At 37.4% G+C, this 18,018-nt stretch overlaps 1 protein-coding gene across 11 annotated transcripts in view; it reads left to right on the forward strand.

Moving 5' to 3' along the window:
• Positions 1-18,018, forward strand: part of NEK10 (NIMA related kinase 10) — a 248,764-nt gene that overhangs the window by 14,477 nt on the left and 216,269 nt on the right. For all 11 annotated transcript variants that reach the window (XM_058442270.1, XM_032162265.2, XM_058442269.1 and 8 more), the window contains exons 2-5: positions 1,892-2,002; positions 2,290-2,350; positions 8,617-8,747; positions 10,463-10,561. In XM_058442270.1, coding sequence (XP_058298253.1) covers positions 1,929-2,002; positions 2,290-2,350; positions 8,617-8,747; positions 10,463-10,561 — 365 coding nt within the window. In that variant the 5' untranslated portion in view covers positions 1,892-1,928. The remainder of the gene's footprint in view (positions 1-1,891; positions 2,003-2,289; positions 2,351-8,616; positions 8,748-10,462; positions 10,562-18,018) is intronic.

Here is an 18,018-nt window from a genome sequence, read left to right on the forward strand (position 1 = left end):
CTGAGGACTAATCTACACTGCAGCATTCCTCCATGGGCTTAGAATGAAGCTACCCTCTAGAGAGCTTTTGTGTTAGCACCCTTGCCTGACCTCTATTGGGAATGCTTTCTTAATACATTGTCTGCCTTTGGGCAACTTAACATATGAACTGTCCTTCCTTCCCCCATCTCCCATTTTGTATTATAGTATAGACATTAGTATAATGTAATCATTTTTGTTAATTTAAAATGGGATTAGGTTAAATATTTTGAAGCATTCCCAACTTCTCAAAGCTTTTTTACAGAATATCTCCATTTGAGCAGCCATTAAATGGAAAGGATTTTGTTTTTTATCCTAAAGGCAATTGTCTGTTTCTGCTGATACTGGTGAATTTGTTTACTGTTTAATTAAGTGAAACATTTCCAAAGAGTCATCTATATTCAGCCTTCCAGCTCACAGAGTACATGCTGATCTCAAACAGATATAACAATTAGATCATTATTTCCTGTTCACACACTTGTTCAATACAATTATGGAAATTAAGCAAGAGAATAAGACAGGATGTTTAGCGAGTCTGATAGTGGTAAATGCGATCCCCTTCTAGCAGAAGAAGCCTGTGAGCTTTTCCATAGGTTCTCCTGTGCTTGTCATTGTGGCTTCTATTTTCTGCTTCTAAAACAGTCTGTAGCTAGTTTGAGCAGGAATTCGAAGCCAACAGCAGGACAGTGTGGCTATGTAGAGTTTTTCTTCTGTCTTTGAGGGAAGAGTAAAGTTAGATTCTATTTATTTTGAACGGATTTCCATTTATTGTAGAAGTTACGGGGCATTTTTGTATTTGCATATTAAAAACACTTGGGTCTTTTGCTTTTAAACACTACCTTACAGATCCTCCATTCTTTTTACCTCCCCTTCTCTCCCTTCTCTCTTCTCTTTCTTTTAGAGTAAAAATAGATGCTAAATCTCTACCTGAACACCTCACAAACATGTTTTAAAGTTCATGAGTGGGTTTTTGTTTGTTTTTTTGCTTGTGGTGGAAACGCATACCTGTAATAGCTTCTTTAACCTTTTAGCAGTTTTCAGTCTGAGAGTGGGCATAGTAAAGGGTCAAAAAATATTTGTGGAATGAAAGAGGTGGTGTTATATCCTCGGTACAATTCTAAAGTGTTAATATTGTACCTTTTATTGTTGTGCTCCTGTGCTGAGAGACTTGGTCCCTGGCTCTTAGTTGTAGCCCAACTATTTGTCAAAAATATGACAAATATATTGGGAAAATCATTTTTAAATCCTTAAACTGTCTTTGAGCATTTCACAAAATTAAATTTTACTAGATTCAGTGGAAGTGAAATGCCCATTGGTACATTCCTTTTGCCTCTAAATACTTCTGAAACACTTGGATTTTGACCATAGATTTCACAATACATTGAAGCATGCTATTATAAGACAATAATGCATACTTTTTCATGCCTGAACAACACATTGAAGTCAAACTGTGGCATTGAAGCACATTTGGAAAAGTTTACATCTGTCAAATTAAACCCATAGAACACATTTAATTTTGTATTTGTTATATAATTGAAAATATGGGCATCTTCAACTTTCTATTTATATTCTGAAAATTGAAATAATTGCATTAGAAATTGATTAAGAAAAATAAAAGCAAACCAATGTTCTTTGTCTATTGGCAAACCCATACTTATCTTTTGAGTGAGGGTAAAGCGTGCCCTAAATGTTCCCAATGTCCTTTGAATGATAAATAGTGGTATTCATATTAACACTTTTATTATTGTATTAGAACTAAATCTAGGTTTTCCATGTTTAAACAGATGTTATAAGTGGGTTTTGTCTGTATTAACTGAGAATATTTTGGCGCACACAACCCAACTAAAATTTTCCCTCTGGTTTAATTTGAAAGGAATGCGATGTTAATTCTGGGGCATTGATGTTTTACAATGCCTGATCAAGACAAAAATGTGAAGACCACAGAAAAATCAACTGATAAAAAACAGCAAGAAATCACCATCAGGTAACTCCCTACTGAGTGTTTGCTAATTATTAACTCAGGCAGTGGCCATTGAACAGATTTAATGGCTTTTTGAGAAATAGAGAAGACTGTTGACAACTACTATTCAGAGTTTACAGTGTTTACTGAAACATTTGGTCATTTCTAGTGTTCTAAAGAAAATGTTTAGTGTGTGTATACATTCCAGTTGATAAAAGCAGGCCTCCAAGTGGCAATGCCATCAGTGGGTAACATGATCTTGTTCACCTGGAGCCTTCTGTGGGTTCACATTGTGTTATTCTCTCTCCTAGGGACTATTCAGATCTTAAAAGACTTCGGTGCCTTTTGAACGTCCAATCAAGCAAACTACAGGTAGTGTTTTCAAAGAATGTTCACGTGGTAATAAAAGAAAAATCATATGTTTCCCAAGGGCTCCATTTAACATCTCTATGCATGATATGTCTGCTCTCCTTTGCTCATTCGCATCTTTGCTCTTTCTTCATCTGGCTGTTTCTCTGACACCTGGTTCAGGCTTTGCCAAGACTTGGCATCCACATTCTTCTCTCAGGCCAGGTCCTGCTTTAGCCAATGCTTGTCACCCTGTGTCCTACTTAGCAAACCCTTTCCTCTTCGGTCTGTAAACAAACTGCATACTCTTTTACGGAATGGCCAACCTTTGGCTTTCCGAGCTTTAGGGAAATTGTTATTTTCAAAGCACTTTCTACCACATTTTTCTCCTCCTTCCCCCTCACTCTTCCCAATCCTGCCCCCTTGCTACAGTACCACTCTTGAGGCTTGCTGCACAATGTACCTCACCAAAAAGAGGGGCAAGGAGTGATTTTTGGCTATTTTTATAGTAGCATTTTAATGTTTTTATTAGAGAAAAAATGGTACTTCTGCTTGAATTTATCTCCAAAATTTTCCTTTTGGTTTTGCACCTGTGAGACTTTGGAAAGTCATGAGATTAGAGGCTATCCAGGGAGGCTTGGGGAACAGCATAGCATTGCTAATAATAATGAAAATAGCAGACACTTATTTAGCACCTTAACTCATAAATGGCAGGGATGGGACCTGAACCCTGGTAGTCTGGCTCTAAAGTCTACATTGTTCTTGCTTAAGTAAATGTGTTTAAGAGCTCATGTGTTTGGTAATCCAGCCCTGATAGTTTTTGTTATATCAACCACATTTACCAGAGAACTATAGCATTTTTATCTGCTTATACTGGAAAATGATTTGATGGAGTATAAAAGCCAAATAATGATAGTTCATATTTAGGGAACACTTTCTATGCGCCCGCTGCTTTACCTGCATTACCCTGCTTAATAATTTACAACTCCCATTTTTACAGATGAGGAAACAGGCACAAAGAAATCAAGTGACTTTCCCAAGATCATACGGCCTCCTAATTGGTGAAGTCTAGTTCTGAACCCAGACACCCCATCTTTGCAGTGTGTGCTTCTAAATACTGAGATACCTGTTAAATGACTTGCAAAATTAAGTCTGTTCTTTCTTAAAGAGGCAAGCAAGATGGCTAGGCATACAGTTTGGAGTGTAGTGCCCATTCTTTCCCCCTGTACGTCCTGTGATATAACCATAATATCAAAGACTTCTACTTTTTGCTTTTACTATTTCCTTCTCCTGAATTTCTTTCTTATAAAATCTCACCCATTTCCAAGACCCAACTCTAATGGTATTACCTCCATATAGTTTCCATTCTAGAGGTGATCTCTGTCTTCCCAAGGCTCCTTCTTTTACTGCTGTGGCATTATTTTCTCCTGTGCTTTGGAAACTCTTGTTTACATGTCTTATTTCCTGACAAGATCTTGTATTTCCTAATGCCAGCAACTTTGACTTTTGCCTCTGGTTCACTATATTTGATGAGTTCTTGGCCAGATTTTGCTAAATTGAATTGTGACTTGAGAATTGGGTCACCACATGAGGATGTATAACCTCCTAGCCAGGGCAAAAAAAAAAAACAGAAAAAAAAATCAAAAACCAATACGGTTTTTCTGGCTCTAATTTTCCAACTTTGAAGTTTATGCTGACTTGATCTCTTGTGTGCCCTTTCAACACTGCTTGCTTGATAACACTTGGTAGGCTTAATTAAAGTTAATTTAGTCATTTTTTCTCCCTTTAACCAATTTTCAAATATGCAATCTGTTGTGGGACAACTTTACATGGCGTATATTTTTGTAAAATCTTTCACATGTACAAAAATGCATACTTGTAATGCTTGAGTTATTCAGAAAATAGATGGTGCTAAAAAAATAAAAATACTGTCAATTTAATGAAGATCCTTAGGTTTACAAAATTAATGCCTAATTGTGTTTATAATTATAAAGTTTCATTCATTTGTAATTTTGAAATAAGAAATGTTACCCTGTTCTCCTTTTGGTAAAATAATGTGGAGACATTTATAGGAGAGGGAAGGTATTGGAGAAAATAACTCAAGTTATACTTATTTATACTTTGCTCGTTCCAGAAAGAGTCATTAAGAGCTTATAAAGAGACAGAAAGTATGATAGGTTGTCATACATTAAAACCAGGGTCCAAAATAAGAGGAAAACAAGGGTTGGGAGCAAAGTAGAGTTGGGGTCAAGCAGAAATGCTCAACAAAATATACACATGGGCAACATATTTGGTTCTGAGATTTTCAGTACGCAATTTGAAAAGTGAACCTGTGATTAAGGCCCACTCAGCTGCATTTCTGCGCTAACAAGTTGTGGCCTGTTTTTTGCAAATGAATCAGGCTGGCCAAATTCAGGTTACAGAGGAAATCTACCTTGTGGGTAGAAAGTGCAGAGAACTGAAGGCCCTTCCTCTGGATCTCTAAGGAGCGAGGCTACTTCCCCCGTTGTTCCATTGTGTTCCGGTGTTCTACTTTTGTTCTTTGTCCTGACCTACACTCTGTGTATCTCTGCATATCTCTCGACAGTCTCATAATGTGACAGAACTGGAGACAGAGACACACAGAGGCAGAAAGGCCTCCTTCAGGATGAGCAGGGTTAGAATAATCATAATCCAGGAAAACCCAGTAACTCAAGAAAAGGAACTGCCCCAGGATTGCTGAGGCAAAGTGAAACTACAAAGCTGATTGGAGATGTCACCAGAGGTTTTCACAAACCTTGAAGCAACCTGATGACACCTGGAATTCAGATTATTTTCTTCCTCCACATTTAGAACCATAGGAAGCTAAGGAATTTATTTGCAATTTTAAAAAAAGATGGAAGAAAGAAGAAAATTAATTTGTTATGGGCTTGTTAATTGTCTTGAAATAAAGGAGGTTTTGATAGATGCTGTAGAAAGAAAACGTATAAGGCATGGTGGTGGTTATTATGTTTTGAGAGAGCAGGAGTAGGCACAGATAATTATGGTATGAGGCAAGACACCATCCTGCTTGAATGATGCATACAGTGAGGATATAGCTTTTGAGGAATAGGAAGCCAGTTTTAGCTTGAATGACAGGGAAGGAGGTGGTTCTTAAAAAATAGGCTGGTTTTCTGTCAGTGGAATTGATGGAAAGGGCATTCTAGGTGAAGTGAGTAAAATAATCAAATATCTGAAGGAAGGAAAATGACAAGCATTTAAGTAAAAGGGTGACTAGACATTTCTACTCGATAAATAAAGCTGGAAGACACTGTGTAATGTCTGAAAGCCTATCTATGAATTTTGGACTTGATTCCATAAGCAACAGAGAACGTTGAAGTTTGCAAGCAGAAGTGACACGACATTCTTGACATTCTGGTCCATGGACTGCAACCCCCTCCCGTGACCCGTGGGACTGTAAGCTCCTTGAAGACAGAGGCCATGACTGTTCTGCTTACTATATATATACAGTGTCTCACACAATGTCTGGTATATGATATGTCTGCAACAAATACACTGAATTAATGGATGAACTTTTCTGGAGGTGGTTTAGCAGATGAATTAGTTTGGCAAAGAGACTGGGAACAAAGTGAGCATTTGTTCCACAGCTTCACATTTGAATACCTACAATATGCCCAGCTCTGTGAGAGGTGCTAAGAACGCAAAGATTAATAGATGTGATGCTGCCCTCAGGGTGGCCAAATTCAAGGGGAAAGGATGTTGTGTAAGCTATACATTATACTAGCCTGAGATAAGTTTTCAAAGAGAGGTAAGCATGGTATTGCCACCAGGAAAGGAATGAACAGCTCTATCCAGGAAGGCTTGGGCAAGTGCTTGTCAGGAGGTTAAGTCACACCCTGACCCAAGATCAGGAGTAACAGGCTGCAGATGCCCAGGTGTGGAGAGATCAGACACACAGAAGATAGACAAATTGGGGACCCAAGAGAAAAGACTCTAGGTTTTGAACTGGATTCTGAATGTACATTTCTTTCATATGCAGTGATACTTGCTTCAAGGTGCCTACTATTAGGTTCCTGGTCTTTGCAACTATCGATGCCAAATCCATCTTATCCACCCGTTTTCCATGAGTTGATTTCCGATACAGGCTGCCTGCTCTGCCTGCAAAGGGAATGGCTGCAAGCTGTGGCAGCTTTCCACTCCTCCCTTGGAATCACCTGGGCTTGCTTTCTCTTTGCTGGCTAATTTCTCTCTTGCAAACTTTTCTAGGAGTTGTGCTGATGGTAAGGGGGTTTAGAATCTCTTGGGCCTGGAAAACCTGCCTTTTTTTTGCCGTGTATTATGATATTTTGAGTATAACATAGGAAAATTTGCTTGTGCTGTTACTTCATGTTAGATATCATTTGGATTAATAGTTCATATTCAGAAATCACCTAATTTGTAATGACAAATTTTATTCGTTTAGCAAAATTCATCTGTATAATAGGAGTAATTATGAGGATTAAAAGAGAATGTACAAAGCAATTAGAACTATGCTTGACACATAGCAAGTGTTTTATAAATAGTAACTCATGCAATATTCATAACTCTTGAGTTATATACTATTATTATTTCCATTTTAATGATACCGAAACTGATGTACAGAGAGATTGTGTAAATTTTCTAAGATTATGCAGCTAGTTAATGGTAGATTTAAACTCATAGAATCTGGCCAGGGAATTTGTTCTCTTAACCACTAAGCATTGCTGGCTCAGCCTATTGTCTTTTGGTGGTTGTAGACTGGCTGACCAAATTGAGATAGAGAAGTAGTTTTATAGGATGGAAGATTTATTATTAACATTTTGAAAATCTGACTGTGGCTGGCATATGATAAAAAAGGATTTTAGTTTTTTTGTTAACTATTAAACAATGTCTTTATTATAATACATTTTTCTGTAAGCTGACCTTATAAAAAGTCAGGCATATTCTCTTTGAATAAAGAAATTATGTCTTTTTTTTTTTTTTTTCTTTTGAGACAGAGTTTCACTCTTCTTGCCTAGGCTGGAGTGCAATGGCGCGATCTTGGCTCATCGCAACCTCCGCCTCCCGAGTTCAAGTGATTCTCCTGCCTCAGCCTCCCAAGTAGCTGGGATTACAGGCATGTGCCACCACACCCGGCTAATTTTGTATTTTTAATAGAGACGAGTTTCTCCATGTTGGTCAGGCTGGTCTTGAACTCCCGACCTCAGGTGATCCACCCACCTGGGCCTCCCAAAGTGCTGGGATTATAGGCGTGAGCCACTACGCCTGGCTGGAAATGATGTCTTCGTACTGATTTACATTAAATACTTCAGTGAAATAAGACAACAAGTGCAACATATTATAACTTTGTTTGGTAATACATAAAATGGAATAATTTACTGAAAAATAATTTTTTTGTTATGTTATACTCTGCTTACCTCATCTGTAATAATTTAGCTAATTATAGAATGTCCTTCATTTGTACTTTGGAAAAAAACAAGTTATTTGTCTATACCATGCTCAACTTTATTGTGTTATCAGAAACCTCAGGGTTATCCCAATTATAGACAAATAGTGGTAAGTGAAACTATTTGAATACTGATAACCTGACAATTTATTATTGCAAGTGGAAGCATAGTGAAGCTGTTGTAGTTAAATTTTTACTTATGGTAAATTTGATAATATATTTTAATGTCTTTTATAAATATAATTGAGTAATCAGGATGTTCAGACTGATTAAAAATGATAGAATCTTCTTTATTGTTATATCCCTAGCACCAGAAAAATAGTGTGTACACCTGGTAAATATTGAAGAGTGAATGAATGTATGATGACTCATTCTTAATTTGGGCACTCTGCTCTATATCAGAGTCTTCTACCTGGATCCAGGAGCTCTCTAGTCAGCTTGCACATTTGAATCACGTGAGAAACTTCAAAACCTCCTGATGCCCAGGTGTCACCCCAAACCTATATCTGTTTTAGGTGCTGGGGTAATAGCATTGAACAAAAGCAGGCAAGTTCCTGCTTGTGTTGAGGTGACATTATAATCAAGGGAGAATAAAAGTACGTAAATAACTGTCAGATATGACAAGTGGTGTTACAAGCTATGAAGAAAAATAAAACAGTGTAAGGTAGATGTTTAAGTCAAAGATACTTGATTTGAATCTTGGAAAACCCTTACATTTGAAAGGGTTGTTATCTTAACTATTGGCCTGGAAAAAATCTCATTCTCCTCATCCTCCCCATATTTTGTTACTTTCTTCATCCCGTGCTGAATTGTGATCCTCATGTACTCTATGCTTCTATTTCTGTAGCTTCCAGCCATTAACTTCGATAGTGCCCAAAATAGCATGACAAAGTCTGAGCCCGCCATCAGGGCGGGTGGACACAGAGCTCGGGGTCAGTGGCATGAATCCACAGAAGCTGTTGAACTTGAAAATTTTAGGTAAGAAATCCAGCATCTCCTTCGTCTTCAGTAACTTATTCTACTTAGCTCACAGTTTTATTTAAGTTTATCCCAGGAGCTAAAATTTAACACCCGCTTCAAAATTTACCATAGAGATTCTTAATTTAATATTTTCAGTTAGTGCTTAAACCATTCCCAGAAATAATATGTAAATAGCAGGTTTAATGGGTACAGGTGGAACTGACCTGGGAGATTTAGGACCCTATGCTGACATGCGTTTGGCATTGCTCAACGAGGAAGTGGTTCCAGATTATTGACCTGGTTAGGCTTGTCCCAATCTTTGTCTGTCTAGATCTTGCCAGTAATGAGATGGCATAAAAGGAGCCGTTGCTGGGAACAGATGTGGTGGTTAAAGTATGTCGTTGTCAAAACAACTGAGGTTTTCAGTTGAAGGGGTTGCGGCACACCTCTAACATTGAAAGTGTCAGGTAATGTTCATCTCTGTTGCCACGCAGACCGCTGCAAAGCTACACATTCTTGTGGGCCACTCCCCTCTCGGGAGCTGGTTCTCTCAGTTTTACAGTGTGCTTGGGTCATTTGGCACTAAGTACCATGTAAATAGTGAGTGGCATGAAATATCAATATGAATATTCTAGAAAGATCATTTGTTTATTTGGCCTAGATTTTGTTTTTGTTTCCCTGTCATCTTATGACAACAAATTTAATAGTATGGGAAAGTTACATGACATTTCATGGGTTCATATTTTAAAAATATATTTTTAGTGAGGAACATTTAAATACTTAAAAAATTGTCATGTAGTGAGTACCAGTGCCCATGTACTAAGAAACGATTACAGCCCTCAGGTGACTAGGATGGAGACATGCTGTCCAATGGCATCTGAAACACTGAGAAGGCAGAACATTGCACATGGCAACATAAGGTTACACAGCTTTCCTTTGAGGTTGTATGTTCACGGAATTCCAGCTTATTTGTCCTAGATCTTCAAATTAGTTTTATTTAATTATGTGCAAAAATACTGTATCATGTATTTGGTAGCAATGTGACCCTTTTATTATCTCTTATGCTTTTCCAGTTTTAAAATAGAATGTTTTAGAGGTATTTTTAACCTCTTTGGTGGGCTGTAAGATCAGCAAAAAGAAGCTGAAGCTGGAATATCTCAGAATTTTGTTAAACACACACACAAAACCATGTAAACAATCAACAGTGACAGTCAACATGGCTGAAGGTGTATAAACTGTGTTAATAAACTCTTCTTATCTAGAAGGAATTATAAATGATAACCACTGGTGTTGATAGCGAGATCAGCCAGTGGGGTCGAGGGTATGTGGAAAAGTGGAGAGGGAATTCTTCTCTTCCTGTTACCCAGCTGTCTAAATAATGTGTCCCAATCATTCTTTCTCTCCATTTACCCTTTTCTTCCCTCCAACCAATTTTGGCCATTAGTGTTTATAGGGAATAATTTAATGAATATGGTAAAAGGAAATACATATGCTTGACTATATTTTATTTTTAACCTTATAATTGAATTTCTAGTTCCTTTTTAACAGCTGATAGTTGCTTTTAGCAACATGTTAAATGCAAGCCTCCTTCAATATTTGCCTGAGTCCTCATTAGTATAGTGGTTAGTAATAATAAAAACATTACCTGAATATAGATGATCTTTGTCTGCATTGGCAACTTTGAGACAGCCTGATCTCTGTTACAAAATCCTTTTCTGTTTGTTTTGTCTCAGTATAAACTACAAGAATGAGAGAAATTTCAGCAAACATCCTCAGCATAAACTATTTCAGGAGATCTTTACCGCCTTGGTGAAAAATAGACTCATATGCAGGTAAGATTCTTCCTGGAAAACAGGCTTTTACTCAAGAGTGGCATATGTCATCTCTCTTGTCTCTAGAAAATGATTTGAAACATCTTACAGGATTGAACATATCATTAAAGGAAAGAAGGAGGCAAATGAGTGGGCATTACAGATGATCTCATTAAAATCACTGATTAGGTACTGAATTTAGCTGAATTTTATGACAGATAAGGAAAAATGGGAAAACACTCAAGTTATCATGTTTTCTTTATTTTCTTTGAGTTTTGATACTCAAGGAGGAGTTTATTGTGTGGGACCTTATGAAAGAGACATTGGACAATACCACGGACAACATTCTTATGCTGCACTTTTGCAGTGATTTAATGACTGATTAAATGGACTGCGCAAGCCTTGATCTTGAGGAAAGAAAGGATGAGTGTGTAACATCCAGCCACAGCCTCATAAAGATGTTTCTTCTCAGGACCAAATCGAACATTCCTTTCTTTGCCTTCTTAACACAGGTGCAGTGTTGGGACTATAGAGGAAGGATTAGTTAACAAGTCTTCTGGATTCTGTCTCACAAATATCAGGGGTTTTCAGGGAGCCATTGATTGTTGCTGGATTGCAGTCAGGAATGAGTTTTCTGTCCATTCTGAGCTGCTTCATAGAAGAGCTGGGTATTCTGCTGCCAGATGCAAAGGAGGCTCCTAACAGTGTGTCACTGTAGGGTCCTGTCTTTTGCTGTTTTCAGGGGGTGCATACTCTTCACACATGCATCAGCTGAAAAATGCCTATAAAGAACCTTAAATCTTCCCTGTCACTTTGTGATTTGATTGAGATGTGAATTCCATCCCAGTGAAAATTGAAAAACATTATTTTTATTGTGAAAAATAAAAATAGGAGTATTAATATTTTAATACCTTGATCAAAATAAAACTCTGACTTGGCCCAGTGTAATAGCTGATTTTAAATAGAACAGCATTCTGACGAGTCCTCCATGATGAGTCAGCTACTCAATACGTGCTTAAGTGATGACCTCATATCTCCATCTTTTGGATGGGGTCGTTCAGTATTACGTATTTAAGTATTGGACTTAAATGACTGTCCAATACATTACTTTTGTTTAAAACAATACAGAATTGAGACTGCATCTGTCATGCCTTTGTACTTAATTTAAGCAGAGGATTATTAGACTGGCTCAGATGATACAAGAAGCCTAAAATCTTTACCAAGGTTATGTAATTAGGTCACTTCAGTTATACAAGAAGCCTAAAATCTTTACCAAGGTTATATAATTGGGTCACTGTTCAGTTCTCGATTACACACTCAAAGATTGTTCAAAGATTAATGAACACTGCAAAGAACCTGAAGTTATATATATATTTCAACTGTTTTTTGCTTAGATTGAATGGAGTGAAACAATGGTAATAGCAGAATCATTATGCATAAAATGGTATTGGGAAATAAAGTTCTTTTTTTTCTTAAAGCCAGCTCACATGGACTCTTCAAGAGATGCCCAGTAGACTATTTATTGGGTCAATACTTTGGGGGAAGGCACTAGATGCAGAAATTGTTAGGGAAAATAACCGGGCACTGGTTGGCATCAACTAGTTGAAAAAGATCTCAACAATTCTAAAGTTGAGAGATCTCTTTTCAGGGTGTTTTAAAATTCTTAGTGATTAAAGGAGCATCTTAGGCTGGATGCAGTTACTGGCTTGTAACATGAGTAGTACCTGTAAGTCTTCAAACTAGGAAGAGATAATTGTAGATCTCTTTGCTTTCACAGTATGAGATGGAATTTAGGAATGTTGAACATTGAGGGCATCCTTTTATGTCATCCTGTGGCTGCTGACAGCTTGTTATGTTCAGTTCTATTCTAAAGGCGTTGGGTAAAAGATGGCTTAAATATAAAGGTTTTCCATTGTGCCTCACCCCATATAACCTTGCTACAATAGCCACGATCATCCCTCCTTTTTTTTTTCTTCCCTTCTAACTTTAGACTTGTAGAAGAATTACACCTCAGGACCTTTTCTGGTATGGCTTGTTATCCCCTTTCTTTGCAAACATGAGATTTAGTGTTGGGTTGAAGGCTTAGATTCAATTTGATAAACAAACTGGTAAGCATGTACTGTGTGCAAGGAAGGGAGGATGTAAGGGTGAAGAAGGACAAGAGGGTGAAATTAAAAAAATTAACAGGACATGTGGTCCTCTTCTCCCTGGGGACTCAAATTCTACTCTGATCAGCAAGACAATTACCCAATAAAGGAAAATGTACTAAATATATACAGTTTGTATTAACACAACTAACTAAAGGCTGCATGAGATTGGGGGGTGGGTGGAATTTGGGTCCTTGGTCCAATTAAGGTTGTAGATAAGACTGTAGATAAGACATTCAGCATGTTATGCTACTCAATTTTGCCCTGAAAATGTGACTTACTGGGAATTTAGTCTCATTTGTGAAGTGTGACCCCTTTCAACTCATTTCTCAATGTCTACCCAATTGGTGATAATGTTCCTCTTCTATTTTACTTACCCGAGCTCCAGCCTTTCCCTAAATCACATTTGTGGACACCTCCTTTCTGTGTTTTCCTAAGATTTATTTGTGATTACTCCCCCATTCTCAGAATGAAATTGCCAGATGGCATCTGAAACTGGAAAAGACTTGTTAATCCAGAGTCAGATAAGGTAACACTGCAAATACCTCACAGTAAATCTCAAAGGACAAGGGAAAGTATCATCCCTGAGCCTGGGATTACTCCTAGTTACACAATGGTAACTAATCTTTGAAAAAATCCTTTTATAATAGTATTATTTATAATATACTGCTATATAATATTTCACATATTTATGGGGGTACATGTGGTATTTTGTTAAATACATAGAATGTGTAATGATCAAGTCAGGGTATTTGAGGTGCCCATCACTTTGAGGATTTGTCATTTCTATGTGTTGAGAACTCTCTTCTAGCTGCTTTGAAATAGACAATACATTGTTGTTAACTATAGTCACGCGACTCTGCTGTCAAATGATGGAACTCATACCTTTCATCTAACAATACATTTGTACCTGTTAACCTACCTCTTTATCCCCCGTTGCACTCACCCACCCTTCCTGGACTCTGGTATCTGTTATTCTACTCTCTATCTTTATGAGCTGACTTTTTTTAAGCTCCCATGTATGAGTGAGACCACATAATATTTGTCTTTCTATGCCTGGGTTATTTCACTTAACATAATGCCTTCCAGTTCCATCCATGTTGCTATAAATGATGTGATTTTTTAAATTTTTTATGGCCAAATAACGTTTCATTTTGTATATATACTACATTTTAAAAATTCATTTGTTTGTTGGTAGACACTAAGTTTGATTCCATAGCTTTGCTTTTGTGAACAGTGCTGCAATAAACACGTGAGTGCAAGTATCCCTTTGTTATACTGATTTCTTTTTCTTTGGATAGATATCCAGTAGCAGAATTGCTGGACCAGTGGTTCCATTTTTATTTTTTTGAGAAATTGTCATAAGGTTCTCCACAGCAGTTGTACTAATTTGCATTCCCATAAACAGTGTATGAGTTCCCTCTTATCCACATCCTCTTCTGTTAGTTTTTTGTCTTTTAATCATAGCTGTTCTAACTGGGGTAAGATGATATCTCACTGTAGTTTTGATTTGCATTTCTCTGATGATTAGTGATGTTGAACTTTTTTTCATATACTTGTTGGCTATTTGTATGTCTTCTTTTGAGAGTTGTCAATTCATGTCCTTTGCCCACTTATTTTATTTTATTTTACTTTAAGTTCTGGTATACATGTTCAGAACGTGCAGGTTTGTTACATAGGTATACATGTGCCATGGTGGTTTGCTGCACCTATCCACCTGTTGTCTAGGTTTTAAGCCCCACGTGCATTAGGTGTTTGCCACCCACCACCCAATAGGCCCCAGTGGGTGATGTTCCCCTCCCTGTGTCCATGTGTTCTCATTGTTCATCTTCCACGTATGAGTGAGAACAGGCGGTGTTTGGTTTTCTGTTCCTGTGTTAGTTTGCTGAGAATGATGGCTTCCAGCTTCATCCATATCTCTGCAAAGGACATGAACTCATTCTTTTTATGGCTGCATAGTATTCCGTGTTGTGTATGTGCCACATCTTCTTTATACAGTCTATCATTGATAAGCATTTGGGTTGGTTCCAAGGCTTTGCTATTGAAAATAGTACTGCAATAAACATACGTGTGCATGTGTCTTTATAGTAGCATGATTTATAATCCTTTGGGTATTACACAGTAATGGGATTGCTGGTTCAAATGTTATATCTGGTTCTAGATCCTTGAGGAATTACCATGCTGTCTTCCATAATGGTTGAACTGATTTACACTCCCACCAACAATGTAATAGTGTTCCTATTTCTCCACAACCTCGCCAGCATCTGTTGTTTCCTGACTTTTTAATAATCACCATTCTAACTGGCGTGAGATGGTATCTCATTGTGGGTTTTTTGTTTGTTTGTTTGTTTGTTTGTTTTTTGAGATGGAGTTTCACCCTGTGGCCCAGGCTGGAGTGCAGTGGCCCGATCTCGGCTCACTGCAACCTCCGCCTCCCGAGTTCAAGCTATTCTGCTGCCTTAGCCTCCCAAGTAGCTGGGACTACAGGCACACACCACCACACCCGGCTAATTTTTGTATTTTTAGTAGAGTCGGGATTTCATCATATTGGCCAGGCTGGTCTCAAACTCTTGACCTCATGATCCTTCCACCTCAGCCTCCCAAAGTGCTGGGATTACAAGTGTGAGCCACTGTGCCCAGCCCTCATTGTGGTTTGGATTTGCATTTCTCTAATGACCAGTGATGATGAGCTCCTTTTCATATGTTTGTTGGCTGCATAAATGTCTTCTTTTGAGAAGTCTCTGCTCATATCTTTTGCCCATTTTTTGATAGGGTTGTTTGTTTTTTTCTTGTAAATTTGTTTAAATTTCTTGTAGATTCTGGATATTAGACCTTTGTCAGATAGATTGCAAAAATTTTCTCCCATTTATAGGCATGGACAAGGACTTCCTGACTAAAACACCAAAAGTAATTGCAACAAAAGTCAAAATTGACAAATGAGATCTAGTTAAACTAAAGAGCTTCTGCACAGCAAAGGAGACTATCCTCAGAGTGAACAGGCAACTTTGCCCACTTTTTAATGGTATAATTTGCTTATTTTTTGCTATTGAGTTGTTTGAGTTCCTTGTATATTTTGGATATTAGTCACTTATTGATGAATAGTTTGTAAATATTTTCTCCTATTTAACAGGTTGTCTCTTCACTCTCTTGATTGCTTCCTTTGCTGTGCAGAAGTTTTTAGTATAATATAGTTCCATTTGTCTATTTTTGTTTTAATGTCTCTGCTTTTGAGGTCTTAGTCATAAAATCTTTGCCTAGACCACAACCTACAGAATGGGAGAAAATTTTTGCAATCTAGCCATCTGACCAAGGGCTAATATCCAGAATCTACAAATAACTTAAACAAATTTACAAGAAAAAAACAAGCCCATCAAAAAGAGGGCAAAGGATATGAACAGACACTTCTCAAAAGAAGACATTTATGCAGCCAACAGACATATGCAAAAATGCTCATCATCACTGGTCATCAGAGAAATGCAAATCAAAACCACAATGAGATACTATCTCATGCCAATTAGAATGGCGATCATTAAAAAGTCAGGAAATAACTTAGGATGTGGAGAAACAGGAACACTTTTACACTGTTGGTGGGAGTGTAAATTAGTTCAACCATTGTGGAATACAGTGTGGCGACTCCTCTAGGATCTAGAACTAGAAATACCATTTGACCCAGTAATCCCATTACTAGGTATATACCCAGAGGATTATAAATCATTCTACTATAGACACATGCACAGGTATGTTTACTGCGGTACTATTCACAATAGCAAACACTTGGAACCAACCCAAATGTCCATCAATAATAGACTGGATAAAGAAAATGTGGCATGTATACACTGTGGACTACTATGCAGCCATAAAAATGATGAGTTCATGTCCTTTGCAGGGACATGGATGAAGCTGGAAACCATCATTCTCAGTAAAATATCACAAGGACAGAAAACCAAGCACCACGTGTTCTCACTCATAAGTGGGAGCTGAACTATGAGAACACATGGACACAGGGAGCAGAAGATCACATACCAGGGCCTGTTGGGGGCCTGGGAGAGGGATAGCATTAGGAGAAATACCTGGTGTAAATGATGAGTTGATGGGTGCAGCAAACCAACATGGCACATATATACCCATGTAACAAACCTGCACGTTGTGCACATGTACCTTAGAACTTAAAGTATAATAATAAAAAAAGAAAAAAATTAAAAACTAGCAATCAAAACCCTAAAAAAAAATCTTTGCCTAGACCTTCCTATGTTTCATAGGAAAATGTTTTCTGTTTTTATTTAGTAGTTTCATAGTTTTGAATCTTAATGTTTAAGTCTTTAATCCATCTTGTGTTGATTTTTGTATATGGTGAGAGAGAGATAGGGGTCCAGTTTCATTCTTCTGCATACTGATATCCAATTTCTTCTGCACCATTTTTTGAAGAGGATGTCCTTTTTGCAGTGAATATTCTTGGTGCCTTTGTTAAAAATCAATTCGCTGTAAATATGTGGATTTGTTTTGGGGTTCTCTATTCTGTTCCGTCAGTCTATATGTTTGGTTTTATACCATCACCATGCTGTTTTGGTTACTATGGCCTTGTAATATGTTTTGAAGTCAGGTAGTGTGATGGGTCCTGCTTTGTTCTTTTGCTCAGGATTGCCTTGGCTCTTCTGGTTCTTTTTTTGTTTCGTATGAATTTTATTTCTTTTTTTTTCTATTTCTGTTAAATATGATCTTTTGATAGGGATTGCATTGAATCTGTATATTGCTTTGGGTAGTATGGTCATTTTAATGATATTAATTCTGATCCACGAGCATGGAATGTCTTTCCTTTGTGTCCTCCTTAGTTTCTTTCATCAGTGTTTTGTAGTTTTCCTTGTAGACATCTTTTACCTCGTTGGTCACATTATTTTTCTAGGTATTTTATTTTTTTGGTAGCTAACAGAAATGGGATTGTCCTCTTGATTTCTTTTTCAGCTATTTCATTGTTGGTGTATAAAAACTCTACTGATTTTTGTATGTGGATTTTGTATCCTGCAACTTTACTGAATTTATTTATCATACCTGAGTCTTTGGTTTTTCTAAATATAAGATCCTGTCATCTGCAAAGAGGTACATCTTCCTTTTTTTCTCCCCCAATTTGGATGCCTTTTATTTCTTTGTCTTGACTTATTGTTCTGGCTGGGACTTCCAGTACTATGTTGAATTTGAGTGGTGCAAGTAGACATCCTTGTCATGTTCCATTTCTTAGAGGAAAAACCTTCAGTATGATGTTGGCTAAAGTTGATATTGTTATATATGGCCTCTATTATGTTGAGGTATGTTCCTTCTATGCATAGTTTGTTGAGA

The sequence above is a fragment of the Hylobates moloch genome, unplaced genomic scaffold, assembly GCF_009828535.3.
Source record: "Hylobates moloch isolate HMO894 unplaced genomic scaffold, HMol_V3 SCAFFOLD_8, whole genome shotgun sequence".
NCBI lineage: Eukaryota > Metazoa > Chordata > Mammalia > Primates > Hylobatidae > Hylobates > Hylobates moloch.